The 21,017-nt window shown below is 43.5% G+C and overlaps 1 protein-coding gene across 4 annotated transcripts in view; it reads left to right on the forward strand.

Annotated features, from left to right (window-relative positions):
* Positions 1-16,551, forward strand: part of SEC24C (SEC24 homolog C, COPII coat complex component) — a 38,906-nt gene extending 22,355 nt beyond the window's left edge. For all 4 annotated transcript variants that reach the window (XM_083738266.1, XM_083738267.1, XM_083738268.1 and 1 more), the window contains 10 exons: positions 1,296-1,412; positions 3,345-3,515; positions 4,508-4,604; positions 4,780-4,925; positions 7,403-7,541; positions 9,986-10,104; positions 11,045-11,224; positions 12,951-13,142; positions 13,804-13,893; positions 14,236-16,551. In XM_083738266.1, coding sequence (XP_083594392.1) covers positions 1,296-1,412; positions 3,345-3,515; positions 4,508-4,604; positions 4,780-4,925; positions 7,403-7,541; positions 9,986-10,104; positions 11,045-11,224; positions 12,951-13,142; positions 13,804-13,893; positions 14,236-14,376 — 1,392 coding nt within the window. In that variant the 3' untranslated portion in view covers positions 14,377-16,551. The remainder of the gene's footprint in view (positions 1-1,295; positions 1,413-3,344; positions 3,516-4,507; positions 4,605-4,779; positions 4,926-7,402; positions 7,542-9,985; positions 10,105-11,044; positions 11,225-12,950; positions 13,143-13,803; positions 13,894-14,235) is intronic.
* Positions 16,552-21,017: the final 4,466 nt, after the last annotated feature.

Raw genomic sequence — 21,017 nt, forward strand, 5'->3', positions numbered from 1 at the left:
CTCTTTCCCAGCACTTCATAAAGTTGCTGAAGTGTTGAGAGGAGATCATAAATGTATGAAGCATTTATGGAAATGTAACTAATTTACAATTAAAAGTGGCTTTTTAACTACAGCTTGCCTTGTAACTTACAGGATAGTCTAACTGGGAAAATGGGGGAAAGCAAAGAGGTATTCTGTTCCATGAGCACAGAGGATCTTGCAAAGTGGAGACGGAGTTGGGCTTCTTGAAAGCAAGAATTTGATCTATCACTGCACACTTACCATACATTTCTAGTGAAGGGTTTAAAAATTGTTCCTTACCAGCGGTAGCAAACACAGCCATGAGACTTCTCAATAAGCTTTTGTTGATTGTATGTCTCCAAGGATAAGAATGATTTTTCCATGTTTTTGAGCCTGACATAGAAGTATCATAGCACTGTACATCTTCATGGCCTTTTGGTCCCAATGTCTACATTCCCCCATACCCATTTTGCAAGCACATATAAAAATCTGCCAACACTTCATACATCACAGTGAGTTCTAGTCCACAAAAACCTATAACATAATACATCTGTTTGTATTTTGAGCTTCCACAGGGTTCTTGGTGGGTGCTTTTCTTTTTCAAGGAGTTAAATGATCTGAGAGCGCATTTATAGGAACTGTAGATGGGCAGTCAGAAACCTGGTGCTATGTTTTCCCTTTTGAAAGCTTCTTCTTGCAGTCTCGGACTTCAAAGCTGTTTGAATGGTATGCTGAAGTTTTGGCAAACCTACTAAGTTAATCTGACAAGCGTACAAGCCGTATATGTATAGCTGGTTGTTAAAGCTGAGGGCTGCCAAGTGTGCCCCCCCCGCCCCCATTCATATGGCCACCATTCCCTTCCAAAGTTTGTAACTGAAAAACTTTGGTCTTCTGCTTTCAGGGGTAGCAGTCAGGCTTCTGGGCAGATATGGTGGGCTTCAGTAATGAGCTTGTGGCTACTAGCATTTGCTCTAGTTTCTTTGTTCCCTTGCCAAACATCTGGGGCTCCAAGATGAAATCATAGTAGTCTTTATGTGAATACATATAGCAGCATATTGAGAGTAAGGAGATTGCATAGAACACTATCTTGGATGACAGGCCATGTAAAGTATTTTAGGCCTTAGTTCTACTTGTAGGGGAGCCAAATTGCTTTTTATAGCAGACAGCACTCAGTATCTTAAAACAACGTGTGTTTGGAGAACATGGTTGCTGAAGGCAGACCCAGGGTCGCTGAACCCAGTGTCCCTCAGTTATATTTGCGTCTTACTTAATGACTTTTGTATGCTTACTTGCAGGCAGCAGAGTGTGCTGGCAAGCTCTTTATATTTCATACATCACTGCCTATTGCGGAGGCCCCAGGGAAGCTGAAGAACAGAGATGACAAGAAACTGATAAACACTGATAAAGAAAAGGTAGCGGGACTTGTGTTCTGTGGGTTACATTTGTCTTTTCTTCTCCAGTGGGTTCATTTAAGGAAAAATATTTCCTTGTTAATTCCTCTGCTTGCTTTTCTTCCTTTATACTTTCCTATTTACAGGATGCACATTTCACACAAACGCACCATGCCTTATTTTCTCTCCTGGAAATCACCTGAAATTCTCAGCAACGTGGTCATTTTCAACATTTATGGGACATACCGGTTCAGAAAGCTGTATAGATCTCTTCATTGGTTGTAACTCCCCTGCTGTAACTTGCAGCAAAAAAATGAAGTGATAGTTTTTAAATGTGGTGATTCCTAAGAGAGGCAGTAGTTAGTATGAAAGCATGTGTTGTCACTTTTTTTTCAGCGGTCAGACAAGAAAAAAAAAGAATCCTATATATGTAAAACGTTTTAGCAGAATTCTTAGAACCAAAATTTAACATTTAACTATGAATATTCACTCTGCCTCTTGAGGTACTCTGAACAGCACTTGGAAAGAGAGTTGTTGAGAGAGCCTTCCTTTTTTTAAGCAGGAAGATGTGCACAGACCTGCTAGTTCCCATTCTGAGCAGAGGAGCTGAGCTTGCTAGTTCAGAACAAAGCTATTTGCAAAGTGTTTTGTTTTATTCTAAAATGGTTTCTGTAGCTTGTTTCTTAAAGGACATGCCAGGCAGGATTATCTTTTTTTAAAAGCTCTTTCCAGTAGTTCCCCACCTAAACTTTCCTCTTTTCTACCCTTGTAGCATCTTAGAAACGACAGTAATTAGTCATACAACAAAGAATAACCTGCAGTTATTAGAACAGGGGTCCCCAAACTAAGGCCCGTGGGCCGAATAAGGCCCAAGGGACTCGTTTATCTTGCCCACAGCAACCCCCACTGCTGCCACCCGCTCTTACGAGTGCTGTGCTGCGCGGCTGCCCACTTCCGGGTCGGAGGAGCACCAGAAATAGGTTGTGCGCATGCGCAAGTGTTATTTCCTGTGCACATCTGGGTTGGAGGAGGCCTGTGCACATGCGCACAAGATATTTCCGGTGCTCCTCCGACCCAGAAGTGGGCCAGAAATAGCGTTTGTGTACACATATGGGCACACACTCCCCCGCCCTCCGGCCTGCCGCGTGATCAGCGCTGGAGACACCGGCCCGAGGCGCAGTAAATTTATGCTGACCGCTGTATTAGAATATAGCAGTACAGTGGTATCTCGGTTTTTGAACGGCTCCGTTGACAAATATTTTGGTTTTCGAATGCCGTAAACCTGGGTGTAAATGCTTCGGTTTTCAAATGCCCCTCGGAAGTCAAACCTGCCACACGACTTCCGTGTTGAGGCTTTCATTTTCAGTTTTCTGTTTTTGAATGTTTCGGAACTTGAATGGTCTTCCAGAACGGATTACATTCGAAAACAGAGGTATCACTGTAGTGTAAGCCTTGGAAAACCTGAGATGCTGGATCAAAAAACTCTGTAGAGGACCTTACTTCCTTTTGCAGGTTACTTGAGTTACTTGTTTATCTACTTCTGATTTTAGTGATATTTTGTGCTCTTAAATTGTGGGTGGTATGTTTTTTTAGGTTTCAAAATTGTCATTTATTATATTTCCTAGGTTGTAAATCACTTTGTAAATCTTTAGCTTAAAGCATGCTGTAAAAATATTTTACATTAAGAAACTTTGCTAAAAACTGGTTGAAAAATTCATCAAGGGTCTTGCAAAGCTGGCCTTGTGTGGAGTGTTCCAACATTGTCATCATTGAAGGTAGAACGTGTTAATGTTCCAGATGTACTGCTAGACATCACATCTAGACATTTTGCTTCTTCTTTTTTGTCACATGATCAGGAATAGAGAGCAGACCGTAAACCTGCTGCATCAGAAATTGTCAATTATTAATCTTATTTCTTGTCTCTCTGCTCTTTTCCCCCCTTTGCCTCCCTAGACTCTCTTTCAGCCTCAGACAAACTTCTATAACAACTTAGCCAAGGAATGTGTAGCACAAGGCTGCTGTGTGGATCTCTTCCTTTTCCCAAATCAGTATTTGGATGTAGCTACCTTGGGGGTTGTTCCTCATCAAACAGGTGGCTCCCTTTATAAGTACACATTTTTCCAGGTATGATCTATCTTTGATTTGATGCCTGCTCCATATAGATGATTTCAGTAGACAGTAGTTGCCCTGCTGATCTCAGAGGAGAGAAGATAAAAAGCTAGATTAACTTTTTCATTGGACCAGATTGGGGTTTTTTAGGTGTCTACAAGCCTTTACCAGTTACATGAAGAACAGTTCTCTTGTTGTTTCTTAGTAATGACGGTGCCCTGCTTCATGATTTCTCTGAAACCTGTTGGCTCAGAAGTCCAATTTGACTTATCATTTGTACATGATGAAATGTACAATTGACATTTTGTCATGGATAGATGACATAAACGTACAGAAAGAGCAATGGTTTCTTGCAGTGATACTCTTTCAGAAGAGTGTCTTGGCTTTCAGGTGAATTCCTTCAATCGGCATACACTGAATATGGGTTTAATTTCTACCTTAATAGTACAAAATAAAGCATAGCTTACAGAATGACGGCCCAGAATTTTTAGTTTGTTTGAAACAAGCAGCCTTCACGTTGTGCCAAAATGCCATAAAGATGGCACCAGGTGAGCCTCTCTGGAAGGCCTCTCCCATGACTGGATTTCCGACACCAGTTCTCTCTCTGTAGTAGCCACCCACCTTGCCTCATTTTTGTGGGGAGGGCAGCAACAGGCACAAAACAGCACCTCTTAAGAGAAGTTTCAGGTTTAGGTATATATGCATGACAGAAGACCATTTTTCATGTAACCTGGTCCTAAGGGCTTTTAAAGTTAAAACCAGCACTTTAAATTGAGCCCAGAAATGAACTGGGGAGCCAGTGGATCGTTGTATAGCTTACAGATAATGGGTTTCTTTAAAACTGCAGGTGTGCTTGCATATTTTGTGTGTTAATTTAATGGGATAGGGTTTGTTCCTGGAGAGAGTAGCAAGATGATCCTAGGACTGAAGGCTAGTAGCACTTTTAATATCCCTGGGGCGCCTCTATACTTATTGTGTGACACCTACTGTCTGTCTGTGTACGCTAGGTGGAAACGGATCAGGAACGCTTCTTGAACGATTTGCGCAGAGATGTTCAGAAAGAAGTGGGCTTCGATGCTGTGATGAGGGTCCGCACAAGCACTGGTACGTACGTATGAAGATGCTGTCTGTATTTTAGGAGTGTGCAGGGGTCTAGCACTCGAACCTGTGAAAGTTAGGATGCCCTATACTGCCAGGATCAATCCCTTTTGCCCAGTGGCAGCTTTCTGGAATGATGGACTCTAAAGGATTTCTTACCATGTGTTCTCTTGCCTCCTAGGTATTCGTGCAACAGATTTCTTTGGAGCTTTTTACATGAGCAACACCACAGATGTGGAATTAGCCGGCCTAGACTGTGACAAAACAATCACCGTGGAGTTCAAACATGATGATAAGCTTAGTGAAGAAAGTGGAGCACTTCTTCAGGTGATGCATGCGAGATGGGCGATAATGGGTCGTTCCTTCGAAATGTGTTTTCCCTCCCTTATTCCAATTCTTGTTTAGCCCCAGAATATTCAGTGCTGTAGGGACGCGGGTGGCGCTGTGGGTTAAACCACAGAGCCTAGGACTTGCCGATCAGTAGGTCGGCGGGTCGAATCCCCGCAACGGGGTGAGCTCCCGTTGCTCTGTCCCAGCTCCTGCCAGCCTAGCAGTTCAAAAGCACGTTAAAGTGCAAGTAGATAAATACCGTATTTTTCGCTCGATAACACGCACCTGACCATAACACGCACATAGTTTTTAGAGGAGGAAAACAAGAAAAAAAAATTCTGAATGAAACAGTGGATGTATCATTTTTGTGCTTCATGCTGTGGCCACAGACATGTGATTTGATGGTGAGTTTGGGGTAGCCCAATGCAAAAATCCTGAGAATCCATGTGGATCTGTGCTTTGTAACCACGTTTTTGCACCATTGCAGCCCCAGGCAACAGTGGGAGCGTGATTTTTTTTGGTGCAGGCTGTAGCCATGGATATGCTATGTGATCTGATGTTGAATTTGGGGTGACCCTATGCAAAGATCCTGAGGATCCATGTGGATCCGTGCTTTGTAACCACGGTTTTGCACCATTGCAGCCCTGTTTTTGCATCAGATCATTGCTATGTGATCTGATGGTGAATTTGGGGTGACCCAATGCAAAGATCCTGAGGATCCATGAGGAGGGCAACCAAAATGGTCAAAGGCCTGAAAACGATGCCTTATGAGGAACAGCTAAGGGAGCTGGGCATGTTTAGCCTGGAGAAGAGGAGTTTAAGGGGTGATATGATAGCCATGTTCAAATATATAAAAGGATGTCACATAGAGGAGGGAGAAAGGTTGTTTTCTGCTGCTCCAGAGAAGCGGACACGGAGCAATGGATCCAAACTACAAGCAAGAAGATTCCACCTAAACATTAGGAAGAACTTCCTGACAGTAAGAGCTGTCCGACAGTGGAATTTGCTGCCAAGGAGTGTGGTGGAGTCTCCTCCTTTGGAGGTCTTTAAGCAGAGGCTTGACAACCATATGTCAGGAGTGCTCTGATGGTGTTTCCTGCTTGGCAGGGGGTTGGACTCGATGGCCCTTGTGGTCTCTTCCAATTCTATGATTCTATTCTATGATCCGTGCTTTGTAACCACGTTTTAAGTGGGGAGGGAAGGAAAAACATAGAAGGGACAAGGAGCGCCGAGAGGGGTGTGCGGAGAAGCAGCTGGCTAAGAATGCAGGAGAGGGGTTTTACCGGAGGGAGGAAAGGAAGGCAAAAGTTCACCCACCCAAGCCAGCCAGCTCTCTCTCTTTCTCTCTCTCCCACCTGCATGTTGCCTGCGAGTCCCTAGACGCAGCAGCACCTGAGCACAGCACGGAGAGGAATTAGAAGGAAGGGCGCTCTGCTTTCCCCTCTGCTTGCCTGGAGGGGAGGGGTTTTCTCTGCTCTTTGTTCCGTTTGAGCAAACACAGTAACGAAACAGAAGAGGGTGGGCAGTAAGACCCTGAGGCAGAATGCAGGAAAGCAACAGCTTTCTCTCTCGGGAGGCTCGAACGCACGTGTGGCTGCCTGCAATCAGTTTACCACACCGAGAATGAAGATAAACTGGTAAAATAAGGGGGCTGGGTTAAAGCTAAAGGGAAAACCTCAAAGATCCCTCAAGAACAAGGCAGGGTTTCAGGGCTCCCAAAGCCGAGCTGCAGCCTTAGAAGGGAAAAATGGGGCTTTCGGAGGTGGTTTTTACTGCCCCGCTGCTTCCAGTTTTTTAAAAGGCAAATTGCAGGAGAAGATGTAGCAGTCAGTCACTCTTTCCCTCCCTCCAAGCACCCACGCTAGCGAACAAACACATAGGCAACCACACACTCACAAAGCACACACACGAGCAAACACACAGTCGCGCTGCACACACAATCAAGCGATCAGAGTGGCCAAACTTCCTAGCAAGCACTTCCCTGGCTTCTGCTGACCGCAACGAAGACGACCCTCGAAGAAAATGTGTGATGCACCCGGGCCAGTCGGCTCCAGGGACCACACATTCACTCAATAACACACATAGACATTTCCCCTTACTTTTTAGGAGAAAAAATCTGCGTGTTATAGAGGGAAAAATACGGTAGGTACCGCTCTGGGGGGAAGGTAAACAGTGTTTCCGTGCGCTGCTCTGGTTCGCCAGGAGCGGCTTAGTCATGCTGGCCACATGACCCGGAAGCTGTCTGCGGACAAAAGCCGGCTCCCTCGGCCAATAAAGTGAGATGAGCGCTGCAACCCCAGAGTCGGTCACGAATGGACCTCATGGTCAGGGGTTCCTTTACCTTTTATTCAGTGCTGTTTAGGCCTTCAGCCATTTAAGCATGGCAGTTGTGTCAGATTTGTTGGAAGCCCATGTAGTGGTACCGAACGTTCTTCCGCACGCTAACGGTTCTGCTTGTAATCTCTCTCATGTAGTGTGCTATATTGTATACAAGCTGTGCGGGACAGAGGCGACTGCGTATTCACAACCTCTCCTTGAACTGCTGCACTCAGCTGGCTGATCTTTATAGGAACTGTGAGACGGACACACTTATCAACTTCTTGGCCAAATTTGGTAAGGGGTTGACCTGTAACAGTTTCCTGGAGAAGACAACTATTTACAAGAAGCTTTGGGAGGGAACATTATTCTTGTACTGTGAATATAGTTTAATGTAAATGGGTGTGTGCTGCCTTCCAAGCGAATGTAGTTAAAGACAAAGTCAAAATATTCTTCTTCAGATACACTGGAAAAAGCAAGGAATCCAATAAGACCAGATATGAAAACTATGGAGAGGCCTGGTCTTAATAGAGATATTGGATCCCTGTCTTAATACATATGCTAATCATCTGCATACTATCCCTTGCTTTTTCCTGTAGGACTAATTGCCCTCGTTAACAGTCATCAGCAGGTTTACCATACTCATTGAGTCAATCACCCATCTCCTACTACCCTCCTGAGAAAAACCCCACCCCACCCTCCAACTATATATAAGGGTCTGCTGACTTCTGTTTCAGTGTATCTGAAGAAGTATGCATGCACATGAAAGCTTATATCGAGAACAAGCTTAGTTGGTCTCTAAGGTGCTACTGGACAATTTTTTTATGTAGTGAAAGACAGTTTGCACAGTGGGTGGTAGATCTGCATATAACAGCATCCTAACCAGGACTTGGCAATAGACTAACCTGCTTTGACTAAGCCTGTTCTCAGTGTCTTAAGACCATGGCTAATGATAGGAAAAAACCTTGCTTATGTTTTCTCCCAGCTATTTCAGCCTATGACAAATTTATCCCCTCGGTTTGCCAGCATGCATGTGATTTAGCACCACATTACATCATTGTGTGGCTGAAACCATGGACTCGCCTTTAATATAATAATAATAATAATTTTTTATTTATACCCCGCCCTCCCCAGTGAAGGCTGGGCTCAGAGCGGCTTACAAGAAATAATAAAAACAAGATGAATGATTACAACTTAAAAACAAAAATAAAATACAACATTAAAATAATGGAACATTAAAATATTAAAATGTAGCCTCATCTCAGGAGAAGGAAAAGAAAGAAAGAGGAGGGGGGAAAAAAGAGAGAGAGAGAGGGAGGGAGGGAATCAAATTGGCTCCAAGCCAAAGGCCAGGCGGAACAACTCTGTCTTACAGGCTCTGCGGAAAGAAATCAGATCCTGCAGGGCCCTGGTCTCATGAGGCAGAGCGTTCCACCAGGCCGGAGCCAGAGTTGAAAAGGCCCTGGCTCTGGTTGAAGCCAATCTAACTTCCTTAGGGCCCGGGACCACTAGGATGTTGCTATTTATGAACCTTGAGGCTCTCCGTGGGGCATACCGGGAGAGGCGGTCCCGTAGGTACGAGGGTCCTAGGCCGTGAAGGGCTTTAAAGGTCAAAAGCAGCACCTTAAATCTGACCCTGTACTCCACCGGGAGCCAGTGTAGCTTGAAAAGCACTGGGTGAATATGCTCCCATGGCAGAGACCCCGTGAGGAGCCTCGCTGCAGCATTCTGTACCCGCTGGAGTTTAAGAGAGGCTGCCAAAATAAACACATGGAATGTATCGGCCATAATTTTTATTGAAAGCAAGAGGGCTTAATGAAGTAATCAGATATCAAGTAAAAAAGCCTGATCCGAGAAACACAAAATGCATGGCTCCCACTATCATCCATATCTTTCATATTTGGACAGGGAGAAACATCTTTTGCAGGAAGGCCTTGCATCTTTTAAAATGTCATCATATCTATAAAGTTAATTTTCCTGTTTAAGAATGCTCCATTTAGAATGTGCAGGTTGGCTACCTTACTATACAAGTTGTTATAAACAGATTCTGGGGTATAGAAGTTAATATACGTGTGCCCAGAAGTATGCTTCTGAATTCCAGTTGCTGGAAAGCACAAGAGAAGAAAATGTTCTTGTACTTGAGTCCTGCTTGTGGGCTTCCCAGAGAACAAGATGCTGGACCATTGGTCTGATCCAGCAGTCCCTTCTTTATGTTCTCAGGGGAGGCTAATTTTTTTATCTGTAAGCCACCTTAAGTCCTATCAGGGGGGAAAGGTGGGGTGTAAATAAATAAAATAATAATAGAACTGCTAAGCAATAAGTGCTAAAATTACTGATGTCCGTGGTGAACGTGTGTTTAGTAACAATTGATCTCTCTTGATCAAGACAAAGCAATTAAGATTATCCCCCCCCCCCCATTTCTCTAACACAGTGATCTATAGTGGGGAAGCATGTAATTTGCATGCAGTAGATCCCAGGTCCAGTCCCTGACACCCCCAGTTAAAAGATCTCTTGATAGCAGAGCTGGGAAAGGGTCTGTCTTAGGCTTTGGGGAGACACTTCCAGCCAGTGGACAGCACTTAACTAGGTGAAGCCATGGACTGACTCAGTCCAAAGCAGCCTCATATTACCACAGCAGAGCAAGATACCTGGTTGGTGGTTTTCCAGGCGACTTATTTAAATCTTTTTTTACATCAGCTTGCATAGGACTTTCTAAGCAAGATGTTGTTCTTTTCTTAAAGCATATCGTGGAGTTCTGAACAATCCAGTCAAGACAGTGAGAGATACGCTGATCAATCAGTGTGCGCAGATACTGGCATGTTACCGGAAAAACTGTGCTAGCCCTTCTTCTGCCGGACAGGTAACTTCTTGGTTGTGGGGTACTAATCCTGAATTGGGAGGCTGGGAGAGCAGCCGGAAGTGGTCTGTCTAATAATGATGCTAACATGGAAGGGAACCTTCTGGCTCGCTCCTTAGAACTGCATTCCAGATAGTTGCTTTGTGAAATAAGGTAGTGGCTCCAGCCTTCCTGCGTTTCATGAACTTTATGAAACCGAGAAATGAACCTGAGTTATTGTCTTGCAATAACGTTAATCTTACTATAGCACTGTGATAGTGAAGATACTTCACCATAGTATTGCAGGTGAAAAGAACCTGAAAGGCCATGTAAGCCCCAGCACAGGGACAAATCTATTCACTAGCTCCGATCAACATACACAATCCAGATCATAATATGCCTTGAGCTGCAAGTGGTTGTAGAAGCAATTGCTTTTACGGCAGTTTACTTCAAAGGCCCCTGCCTATAAGCAAGCCACGTGCTACAGAATATGCAGTATGTACTAGGCAGTGTTCAAGGAAGTTGTTTTCAGGTCTCTTCTGATATTTACGATAGCTTGCAGTTTTAGTCTGAAATACAGCAGTAGAAATTAAAGAATCTCCTGAAGTAGTTACCCTGATCTTTGTTAAAAACTGACATTTTTGTTTCTTTTACATCAGTGGTGTCTAAACTTTTTTCAAAGAGGGCCAAATTTGATGAAGTGAAGGGCCATAAGGGCCAAACATATTAGTTGAGTGTTTTTTTTTTTTGAAGTTGTTGAGCTTTTTTTTAGGATTTTACCCCAGGATTAAACTGACCGGCAGGCCGAATTAGGACTTTGGACATGCTTGTTTTGCATCTATGCCAATGTTAGCAATGATTCTCTTCAATTTTTACAGTTAAAATGCTCGTAAGTTCTCTTTCTCTCTGCCACCCCTTTCCCTAACAAGTGAATTTCTCTAATTTCATCTCTTACCACTTTCAGCTGATTCTTCCTGAATGCATGAAACTGCTCCCTGTGTATCTGAACTGTGTTTTGAAAAGTGATGTGCTTCAGCCTGGGGCAGAAGTCACCACTGATGACCGATCCTACATCCGTCAGCTAATCACCTCCATGGATGTGGCAGATACAAATGTTTTCTTTTACCCCAGACTCCTGCCACTGGTAAGCACTTCTGCACATAGAAGACTTGTAATTGCTTAAACATACAACTCATGGAATAAGGGGGAATTAAGATGTTTGGATGAGCTGTTTTGTCTAAGTTGAGAGTACTTGTAACTTAGAAAATTGTAGCATTTCTTCTGTTGGAGCTCTGACACATACAGTTGTGTTTATGTCAAGACATGCTGCCTGCAATATAAGGAAATAAAAAGTATTGTTCTCCCTGGTACTGCAAGAGTATCAGGAGACTCCATGCACAGTGCTACCCTTGAGCTCAGCCTGTTAGTAGTCTTGGGAAATTGGGCACAAGTGTCTGAACAAGGAGCTGTGATTCCTGTGTGATACCACACAATATCGCTCTGCCACACTTTCCAGCTGTAAACCTGGAACTGCAGCAGGATGTAAGGAAGGCAGTGCAAGTCCACTGATAAGGGCAAGGTCAGCATCCTGGAGACCACAACTTTTGGTTGTGTACCTACACCAGCCAAGAATTGCTGTGCCCTGTTTGCATCCCCTTGATACAGGGAAATTGGGTCGTATTCTCAACCAGGTCTGCCAATGTAAAGGTTACTAACATCATAGGGCAGGTGTCTGAAGGGGCAGCACCTCTTCCCCATATCATTTTGGCCAGGTTTGAGGTTAGCTGGGAAGGCTGTTCTGGCAGTGCCATTGTTGCATGAGATTAGGAGATCCGTGGCTCACCAGAGAACTTCTCAGCAAATGCACCCCAGCTATGGAATATTCTTTCCCACCCATGAGGCGACTGTCATGGGCAGCAGATCTGGGCTCCAAGGAATGCATTGCCTCTGCTGCTGCCAATTCCACCGCCACATTGGCAAAGTCACAGTGGCAGCAACAGCTGCGGCACATTCTCTGGAGGTCGGATCTGCTGCCTCAGCAGCCATGCAGCCTCTGTAGTGGCCTCTTGGCCGCCAACAACAACAGTTTTATTATTTATACCCTGCCCATCTGGCTGGGTTTCCCCAGCCACTCTGGGGATTTCCCTAGGCACTGCTGGTCTCCTCCTAACCCTAGGGAGGAAATGGCGTAGGCTGGGTCTCCTGAGCTCTGCAACTGCCTAGCGTGATTCAAATCAGGCCCCTTTTCTTCCTGTGACAACTTTTGATTCAACCGGTGTGTAAGGTTGGTTTGATTCCCTTGTTCCCAGCGTAGATCTTTATTTCCTCCTCATTCTGTTGTAGATGCGTGTGGTTCACCTCTTCCACCACGCTTTCTGAGTGGGCCATTATGCGCATGGGAGCTCGTTGTGCACTGAGTTACATTGCCATTCTAACTGATATATTTTGTGAAGTGTGGTCAGTTTTGTTGTTACTGTGTGTTTGAAATGGTTGTGAATTGCCCCCAAGGTCCCATGTAATGGGGTGGGATGTAAACCTAATACATGAAGCAAATCGGCTTGGTCCAGTCACAGACAGCAGCTGTCCAAGATTTCAGACAGAAGTCTTTTCTAGCCCAACTTGGAGAGGTTGGGGGTTGAATCTGTGCCCATTTGCTTGCAAAGCATGTACTGTACTGCTGAATTACAGCCCTCCTCCTGAACATGTCTTTTTAAACAAAAGATGGAATTCCGAGAGTTTTGCAACAATTGCCACGTTCTGTCCCAGTCTGTGTGATTCAGTGGGCATTTGCAAAACCGTTGATCCTGTATAGTATTGTTGTGAACTTGCAAGTGCCCCGCAGCACAGTGACTCCAGTTCTATATCTACAGACCAAGATAGATCCCAACAGTGACTCCTTACCACCAGCAATCAGAAACTCTGAAGAGCGGCTTTCCAAGGGTGACATATATCTGCTAGAAAATGGGCTGAACATCTTTTTGTGGGTAGGAGCAAATGTTCAGCAAGGGCTGATCCAGAACCTCTTTGGAGTGGCATCTTTTGGCCAAATCAGCAGCAATATGGTAAGTGGGGTCATGCTGGGCAACAAGAAGATTTCTCCTCATTCTTAGGGTGCTGCCTAACTTTCTGCTTGCAGGATTTCCCTCAAAAGATCTGGCAAGATTCTGAATAATGGGACCAGCCCTGTGTAAGGGTCCCAACTCTCTGATCTGTCTTCTGACTCCTTAACACAATAGATAGAACAGATCAGTTACTTACAATTCCATACCTAAACCATTGGTCCATGTAGCTCAGTATTGTTTAGTTGTAGTTCTCCAGGATTCAGACTGGGGGCATTCCCAGCCCTACCTTGAGATGCCAGGGGTTAAATTTGGGAGCTTCTACGTGTAGTGCAGATGCTTTGCCACTGAGCTGTGGCACTTCCCAAATCATGGGTACGAGTGAGCAGTGCTGTGAAAAAGAGTTTCGGCAAGGTTGGGTAGCTCTTCTACATGTGGGTCAGGGTGGGTTTTGTGATCCATTCATCATTTTGTGTGTGTATGTGTGTGCTGAACTGGGAATGTTCCTTCTTGCTAGTTTTGAGGAGATCCAAGCTAGCTGTTTAGTACCTCTACTGATTATGACATATTTGTGACTAGTAAATAACTCCGCTGGCCCATGTGCAAACGGATGTTTTGAAGTGGTTCTTGATCATCTGTGAGATGTTTTAACTCTGTGTTGCAGTGCGTGCTGCCAGTTTTGGACAATCCCTTTTCGAAGAGAGTACGGTCTGTCATTGATATGTTCCAGTCTCAAAGATCACGCTATATGAAGGTAATTGATGCTTGCTTGTGATTGGGTTTTTTTAAATTGTTGCCTTCTGTAATCTCTGTGCATCAAGTAATGTATATGAAACTTGTGTTTGAATAATTGGGGGGGGGGAACGTAAATAACACAATACCGTAGTACTTGCAGTTTCTAGAACCTCACAGTGTGTTCTAACAGTGTTTTCCCTATGCAGATTAGAACGGGGCTTCATTATATGGTGTCAGAAACTTATTTGGTTGTACAAACCATAGCTAGCCAATGCTAGAACTTCCAAGGTTCCATTAATACTTTGCACCAAAGGCACCACTCTCTAACATCTTACTAACATATTTTCCTTTTGCTTTGTAGCTCATGGTTGTCAAGCAGGAAGACAAACTGGATTTGCTGTTCAAACACTTTTTGGTGGAAGATAAGAGCATGAATGGGGGTGCTTCATATGTGGACTTCCTCTGTCACATGCACAAGGAGATCCGCCAGTTGCTGAGCTAGAGCTGGAGATGCGCTGGATTCCAGCACTGACACTTCTATGTTCACTAACCGCCTGATGAATGGGCCCAGCTCCTTCGAGAAAGACAATACAGAAAGCTGTACAATTCCATAATTTTTAATACACTGTGCATAAACAGTTTCAGCATCTCCCAAAACCCCTTGAAGAAGTGAGGCATGGACAGACGAAACATCAGCTATAGGGGTGGGTGTGGGAATCTTATTTGATTCCAGGCCTTGGACCTGTGCCCTCTTCTTGTGCTTGGCAGGTATTTGTACCTCCTGCCTCCCAGCCCCCCAGTTCTGTTCTAACAAATGTTATTTGAGTTTCACTATACAAGATTAAGCATCAGGTGAAAAGGTGATTGCTCTTCAGAACCACACAGTGGGTGTTAAGTTTGTGCATGTGATACACTGTATGAAAAGGAGCCAGTTTTTTGGGGGGGGGCGGGCTTGGGGGGGAGTGGAAGGTGGCAGGTCCTGTTCAACCAAAGAGTAGGAGATTGATAAAGCAGCCAAGCTGGGGGTTTTTACACCTTCACTTCTAAGTGGAGAGAGCAATATACTGTGAGCAAGTTATACAGTGGCATCTTCTAGGAAATACCTGAGCTGTTAGGGAAAATAGCAGGGTAGGCATGCCTTCACTGTAGTTGCTTTGCTGTGTGGATATGCCTTGGAATAAGTGAGTGATAATGAGCAGGTGCTGTTTTGGGGAAAGTGAAATTATTCAGGGTTGGTATAAACAGGTGTCGCCTCCACCACCCCTTGAGAAAAACAGCATCTTTCTTTCTTTCTTTCTTTCTTTCTTTCTTTCTTTCTTTCTTTCTTTCTTTCTTTCTCTCTCTCTCTCTCTCTCTCTCTCTCTCTCTCTCTCTCTCTCTCTCTGCCAGTGTCCTCTTGCTTTGGTGGTCTGTTGCCTCTTTCCATTCACGCGGTAGGGTTTTGTCTGGAATATCCTTTTCAAAGGAGATGGCCGTGCTTTCCTCTTCTTATCGCTTTGAAAAAGTTGTGTTTATACACAACACAGGAGTTTGCTTGGAGAGACAGTCTATGTTTGAATTGTATCCAAGAAGCACTGAGAGGTCCTGTAGCACCATTGCAGAAGGAGTTGCTCATATTCATAAGGTTCAAATCATGCCACTAATGTATTCTGAAATTCAAACCTTTAGTAGCTCTGAATAATTTTGGTCATGCAGCACTTAAATGGCTACATCTGGGCAGTTCTTACTAGTCCATCAGTGTAGGATATCTGTGGCATGCCTGCTTGTGGTCTTGTTACAACAAATCAAGCAGGCTTATGGTTGACCTCTTCCAAGGCTGAGCAGAAAGTATTCTGCTTTGTACTAGACAGAAAGATGATGAGTTTGAGACTCTAGGAGTCAAAGGGCTCATTCGTTTTTAAAAAGACACTAACCTTTTGTTTCTAATGCTACACTTAGGAATTCTTGCAGTGCCCAGAATGTACTTGGGGAACCGGCAGCACCGAAACGTGAAAAAAGGAAAAGCAGGGAGGTAGATCGCTTAGACAAATGATGGATTAAGACTGAATATAAGTAAAGCATTTATTCCATCTGCCATTGAAAATTGAAGTTGAAACCTTATATACATGACAGATTAAATAATCCAGGAGTGTGGTTTCTAGTCCCTTGAACTATAGTGTGTGTATGCGTGTGTGTTTGTAAATATTTTTCCTTCTACTGCAGCTAGTTTGTCTTCCCTTTCATCACACAGTGAAGGGGAGTATCCCAAAAACTGTTAACTGGCCACACCTCAGTGAGTTTCTCAGCAGTCTTAAACACATCTGCAAGTGTGGCTAACCCCCCGCCCCTTCCTCCTGCCAAACATACATACTGTCTCCAACCAAAAAAATTAGAAATCTTTTAAACCAGTGAAGAGATTTGTTCCCCAAGACTCCACAACCGGACTTCCAGAATACTAATTTCTAGAATTAATATAAAAGAAAATCTACGATCATAAATCTTTCTTCACTTTTTCAATGCATCTTTTAATTTGTAAAGAAATAAAAATATATGAAGATGTATTTTATGTCATTGTTAGTAAATAAATACTGATTATTTTTTTCCAAGCCCTGTATTTTGGGGATGGGAGAGAGAGCTGGTGTGCAGGTGACTCAATCAAGTTCCGTCATGGCAAATAAAACTGTTATTTGCAACGATATCTGAAAGAATTCCGTAAGGTGCTTATAATGTTTTGCTTTCTGGATTAAACACATTTCAGCTTTCAATACTATGACCTTCACTTCCTGCTAGGAATGCAGTGAAACATATTAGCATACATGGCCTTCTCATAAAATGAAAACACCATCTTGAAAAGATGCTCCCCCATAGCTTCCTATTTTCATGAATATAGAATGATCTCAATCATGGCATAAAATCTTGCACTTTCTTCGTAGCCCATTTTGATCAGTGTGCTATTGCATAATTCTTATGTGGTTGCTCAAATAGAAATGAGGTTTATTTCTCTTAAATCACTGATATTGCTGCTGCTATTGTTAATAATTTTTGCATATTGGCTGTTGCTGCCATTGTTTCCAAGTCCAGAAGCAATCACAGGAGCATCAAAATACTTCTACAGTGGAATCCATTCCTGATTTGTTTGGAGAGTTAGCAATTCATCCTGGTTTTCTGTCCACAACTGCGATCGTTATCCAGTTGCCTTTTTTGCTACTTGCTTTTCTTCACTATTTAGGTCTGCTAGTGTGCCTTAAAAGTTAAGTCTTCAAGCATCATCTCAGCAGGACTGCTTCAGCCTCAAGGTTAGCTGCATTGGGGGAGCCTGTGTTTGAGAGTAAGAGGAAGAAGAAGTTACATATGATCCTGTGTAGGTCTGCTTAGAATAAGGACATCCGGTATTCAACGGAACTCGTTCCCAAGGATCCAACATAGCAAGGAAGGAAGGTATGGCTTAAAAGGTAGCAGGCTGCTGTAACATTTTTTGTTGAGAAGCAGTATTTCATTTACGGCAAAAATATTCCCATTGATTCACTCCCACCCACCCCCTCAAACATTGAGTAAGACTGCAGTATGAGGGTTAGTATAGGACTACAGTTGGGGAGACCTAGCTTAAAACTCCTGCTCATTCACAAAGCTGCTTAGGAAATAAATACTGGGTATGGTCTCATGCTGTGGGGCATGGGTGGCGCTGTAGGTTAAACCACAGAGCCTAGGGTTTGCCGATCTGAAGGTCGGCGGTTCGAATCCCCGCAACGGGGTGAGCTCCCGTTGCTCGGTCCCTGCTCCTGCCAACCTAGCAGTTCGAAAGCACAAAGTGCAAGTAGATAAATGGTGGGAAGGTAAACAGCATTTCCATGCGCTGCTCTGGTTTGCCAGAAGCGGCATGGTCATGCTGGCCACATGAGCCGGAAGCTGTATGCCAGCTCCCTCGGCCAGTAAAACGAGATGAGCGCCGCAACCCCAGAGTTGGCCACGACTGGACCTGATGGTCAGGGGTCCCTTTGCCTTTTACCTTTATGGTCTCATGCATACATAAAAAATAAGGGGTGGAGGGAACCTTAAATTTTTTGTATTGCTTTCCTGCCTCTGGCTATTAAACTAAAGTTGCTAGACATTTTTGTGTGATAGGAGGTTCTCATCATCCTTGTTCCTGCCTGCCTGTGTGTTGGTGGGTGTCAAGGAGCAGATCTGCTTTGCCAAGAAGGGCAGGCTCTGATTGTGCAAGCTAGCCATGTATTTGAAGAGAACTTCCTGTGGTTGAAAAGCAACCACCCCCACCTCCCTCATTTCACCAATTCCTTCCCCCGCCCGCCAACCATATTTTAAAAACTGCTTATTCACAGCAATTTACAGTGCAAGCCTAACCATATACAATAATAAGCCCCGTTGAATTAAATGAGGCTTAATTGCAGAATCCCAGGTATGTGGGGTTAGAATTGCAACCTAAGTATTTGGGAATCTGGGTAGTTTGGTGCAAATTTTCTTCCATCAAACCTGTAAAACGGCAATATAAAAACACGTAAAAGTAGATAAAATAGGAATTAGGAATTGTCAGGCACGTACATCACAGTCCAGTCTTACAGGTGTCAGCCTGACAAAAATAGAAATTGTCAGAAGACATCTGAAACAGCTGGTGGGTTCTTGCATGATTCTTATATGGCAGGGAGAAATCCTTATCACTGCCCTGTATGGTGCCATCCCATGAGTAGTTCCCCCATATTTAAGTGATGTTAAAGGCATATACAAGGGCAGTTGGTCTTTCAGGAAATCTGTTTCTGAAATTTTTATTAGAAGGCTTAACAAGAAGACCTTGGAAATGGGTTGTTGGCTTCTTAGCAGCCAATACTGGCTGATAGTACATGCTGTTTGCCACAGAAGTCATCTCAGCCTTCAGTGACTGGGATATAAGGAATAGGTGCCTGCTCTATAGGGATGAGGCATCTTCAGCCCCCCAAAAAAGTCTGTTGGGATGTAGCTGAGTCCCCCCAATCTCAAGGGGGCAGAAGAGGCGGAGCCCTTCCTCACCTGCCCACTCCTCCTGTCTTTCTACAGCCTTTGGAGATGCTATGCAGCCTGTCTGGATGTGGCCCTGGGTCGCACAGCATTTGTGACGGTCATATGATGTTGCTTGTTGCACATGTGATGTCACGTACACATCACACACACACACACACACACACACACACACACACACGGTTATTACAAATAATAGCCCATTAGACAAATGCCCCAAACACTTCTAAGATGCTCTGATGTTTCTACCTGTTGAGGCCTTTCAATTCCTTGCCATTTTGCTTGTAAAGAAGCCAAGTTCCTGTTTGTCAATACAGTGGTACCTCAGGTTAAGTACTTAATTTGTTCCAGAGGTCCGTTCTTAACCTGAAGCACCACTTTAGCTAATGGGGCCTCCTGCTGCCGCCATGCCACCGGAGCACAATTTATGTTCTCATCCTGAAGCAAAGTTCTTAACCCGAGGTACTATTTCTGGGTTAGCAGAGTCTGTGACCTGAAGCGTATGTAACCCAAGGTACCACTATATAGTGTTTGTAGCATGGGATCTTGCTTCTTAGAAAAATGCCTGGCTGAATACATAACTTGTTTTCAAGCAGGTTTCCATGACTGCAGAAAAATAACTTGCAGGCACGACGAAAGTAATTTCTTAAACTATTGAGATGTTGGCTGAACTAATTGTCCTATTTCCAACAGTAAGGAACCCAGGACCACTGCAGAAACGATTGAAGCTTTACACTTAAAAAATAATGCTTGAAGCCACAAGTTTTTCATGCAAACCCTAACTACAAAACCACATCTCTAGCTATAAAACGCCAAAAGACATCCTGGAGTTTATTATGTCTTAATTTTTTATGTGTTGTAATATCTGTTTATCTTTTTAAATCTTTTCCCCTCTACTGTCAACCCCCTGCCAAATCATATATACCGAACAGATTGCTTACTTCCTTTTTTAAAAATTTGCGGGCATGGATATTCAATTTTGTTTTGTTTTTAAAAAGAGGCACATGGACCTGATGAAATTCTGAACAGCTGGTGGCAGCAGAGAGTTAAACCAAACTGGATGCTTCTCAATATTAACAGGGAAAGGTAAGTGTGGCTGCAGGATTACTGGCGGAGCTTTGATCAGGATGAAGCCTTCCCAGTCACATTAATGAATGAACCACACCAGGGGAGATTTTGGGATTAAATGCACAAAGTCAAGTCTCTTTTAGTGTTATGAATAGCAAGTAGCATATGTACAGATTTACCAGTGCCAGAGCTGTTGTTCTGGGACAAGTTAAAAATAATATTCATATGGTATTCTCAGTCTGGAGACTACATTTTTAAATGGCATCAAGGAAAGACAAATTCAGATAAGATTTTGGCATTGTTTCATTTGCTGCTGTAAGGTCATTTCAAAAAGTGTGTGTTTCTTAAATTACTTTGAACGTGGTCAACAAGGCTTAACATTAAGAGTCATAAATGGTTGGACTCATAAATATTCAACATTAATTTGTACAGTCTTTTTGTTATTTTTATATATTTCATTTTATACAACACATAGTTGACATTACAACATGAATTCACATCGCCTATCAGTTAAACAGTACACAAATAACTACATCTCTATGGACTAAAATACAGTTTAATGTTTTGAACAGTGCACTTTATGATACTGCATCTTCCCATAATTTGTAGGGCCTACAATTCCTACAGTGATTGTTTCATTAGGCTGACAATGATGCATTTCCTTCCTATGGGAAATTGAATGGAGTTAGGAACAATGACAACTGAAACGAATTTATTTCTAAAGTGTATTTTCCTCCTGGGAAACATTTTTTTCCTGTTCACAAAGGTGCATTTCTTTTTGCACAATTCGCCATGTGGCCGCCTTAATTCTGCTAATATCTTCAAGTCCAGTTTTATGTGTGTCAGGAGCTGTCACAACACTAGTTTTAATCAGGTCTCTTCTTTACCAAGCAAACTCATTCCGTGTACAAAGTCAACCATTCAATAAGAGGTATACAAACTGTTGCTTGTATTAAAGCAGCACTAAGTAGGCATCTGCCAGTGTAAGGATTTAAGCCTACACAACAGGACTTCTCTCCCCCTGATCTGTTCTTGGGGGCCTCATGCAACCTTCAGAGCAGATTTGGGGGAGGGCACAGAGTTCATGCA

Source organism: Podarcis gaigeae (genome assembly GCF_964106915.1).
Source record: "Podarcis gaigeae genome assembly, chromosome: 5".
NCBI classification, from domain to species: Eukaryota; Metazoa; Chordata; class Lepidosauria; order Squamata; family Lacertidae; genus Podarcis; species Podarcis gaigeae.